Here is a 1,713-nt window from a genome sequence, read left to right as displayed (position 1 = left end):
ATATATATAAAATATATCATTCAAATATTTTTTGTACAGTGTCCCGTATATAAAAAACCTCAAAGGACTTATATATTGCTAGTAACATCGCTCTGGCTGCAAACTCTAAAAAATCCTGATTACTGGATATTGCGGGGAGTCGCTTTGTTATGTGATACTAAATAATTTATTAGAAATAAAGTGATGTGAAGATACATAATGTACAAAAATTTTTAAAATAAATTTATATATTGACAAAATAAATCTCAAATTTTGTATTGGAGAATTAAACAAAATATTGGCGAATGTTAGCGGCTGAAAAAAAGATCGCTAAAGATTAACGATAAAATAATAAAAAAATTATTAATTTAGCGTTTTACGTTTTGATTTTCTCATTTGCTGAAAGTTTTTTGACTTCAAGATTGGTCAATAAAAGTCGGTATTTTATCTCTCAATAAAATCTGTGAGTTCACCTCACGTGAAAGCAGTCGGTAAACAGAAAGTAGCGCACTCTGTTCCGCAAAAAGCGAACTATGACGAACTATGACTATAAAATTCAAATCTCGCGTAATGAAAATCAAGCATAATACGATATGTAACGCGAAATGGGTGCTTCGTAAAATCTGTGCCGTTGTATTCGTAATCGCGCGAAATTAATCATATGGAAGTGTGCAATCGGCATCGTTCCAACAGCGTCTGCAATGTGAGTAATTAATTGTGTTGTCCCGCATATTATAGGCAACGCGTTTTGTATTTTATTCCAATCGAGTCGCTCTTGATCTTTCAATCGTTACGCCATTATGGAATTTTCTTGGGAGATATTACAACTACACTTCAAAATGTCTTTTCCGAAGAAAATTTTATTAGATATAATATAATGTACGTTATATATGCTATATTTCGAATAAAATTTTCTTCAGAGAGGACATTTTGGAGTATAATCTAGAATTATAGTCTAATTAAATAATACAATCACATAAAGTTGTGATAAAATATTTCACTTGTATTACTTATTACATTATAATTTTTTTACATTATAATTTCTGATCGTTATAATTTCTAAAATGATCCAATCCGCTAACACTCATCAATATCTTGTTTAATTCATTTATTAAGAAAAACGGTGACAAAGTCACGTTTTAAAATAATCTCTTATTATTTTATTCTAATCGAATGTAAAATGAGGCCTTTATTCACAATTATTATATAAATCTTGTATCGAAAAACCAAACTTATAATAAAATATTGATTTGAGATACAAATAATTCAACAAATGCAGCATTTTGATTAATGATAAATTAATGTTATGTTCAACGAATTATGAAAAATGGTCGTGATATGAGGGTCTCACAGGTCTATTTTTTAAATTTACTTGTTGCACTCACAACGCTCGCAAAAACATGGCTAATCATATTTTGTACGGCACTTTCGACTTTAACTAAACATACTTTTCTATTATACAATATTGGGACGGGAAATTAATGTAAAGAAAGTACGAAAGTTTATAATCTGTATGATTTATCCATAAACACCATATATCATTTATAATTAAAACAATTTGAAAGTGACGCTGGAATTCTTATGTAACGAGTAATAATTATAACTAAACAAATACAAATAATAAAATCAAGTTAATCATCCAAAAAAATAGAATCGAAATTTAGCATTTGCGTGCGCGATATATTTCAAATGCAAAAGTCCAATAAAATAGATATCAATGATATATCGCAGTCT

At 28.5% G+C, this 1,713-nt stretch overlaps 1 protein-coding gene across 1 annotated transcript in view; it reads left to right on the top strand.

Annotated features, from left to right (window-relative positions):
* LOC108687300 (dynein heavy chain 8, axonemal) overlaps positions 1-165 on the top strand; it is a 27,077-nt gene extending 26,912 nt beyond the window's left edge. The window contains exon 65 of the mRNA XM_018192991.1: positions 40-165. Coding sequence (XP_018048480.1) covers positions 40-165 — 126 coding nt within the window. The remainder of the gene's footprint in view (positions 1-39) is intronic.
* Positions 166-1,713: the final 1,548 nt, after the last annotated feature.

Source organism: Atta colombica, unplaced genomic scaffold (genome assembly GCF_001594045.1).
Source record: "Atta colombica isolate Treedump-2 unplaced genomic scaffold, Acol1.0 scaffold205, whole genome shotgun sequence".
Lineage (NCBI taxonomy): Eukaryota > Metazoa > Arthropoda > Insecta > Hymenoptera > Formicidae > Atta > Atta colombica.
Note: the sequence above shows the minus strand (reverse complement) of the source record. Positions and strands in the feature narration are given on the sequence as shown.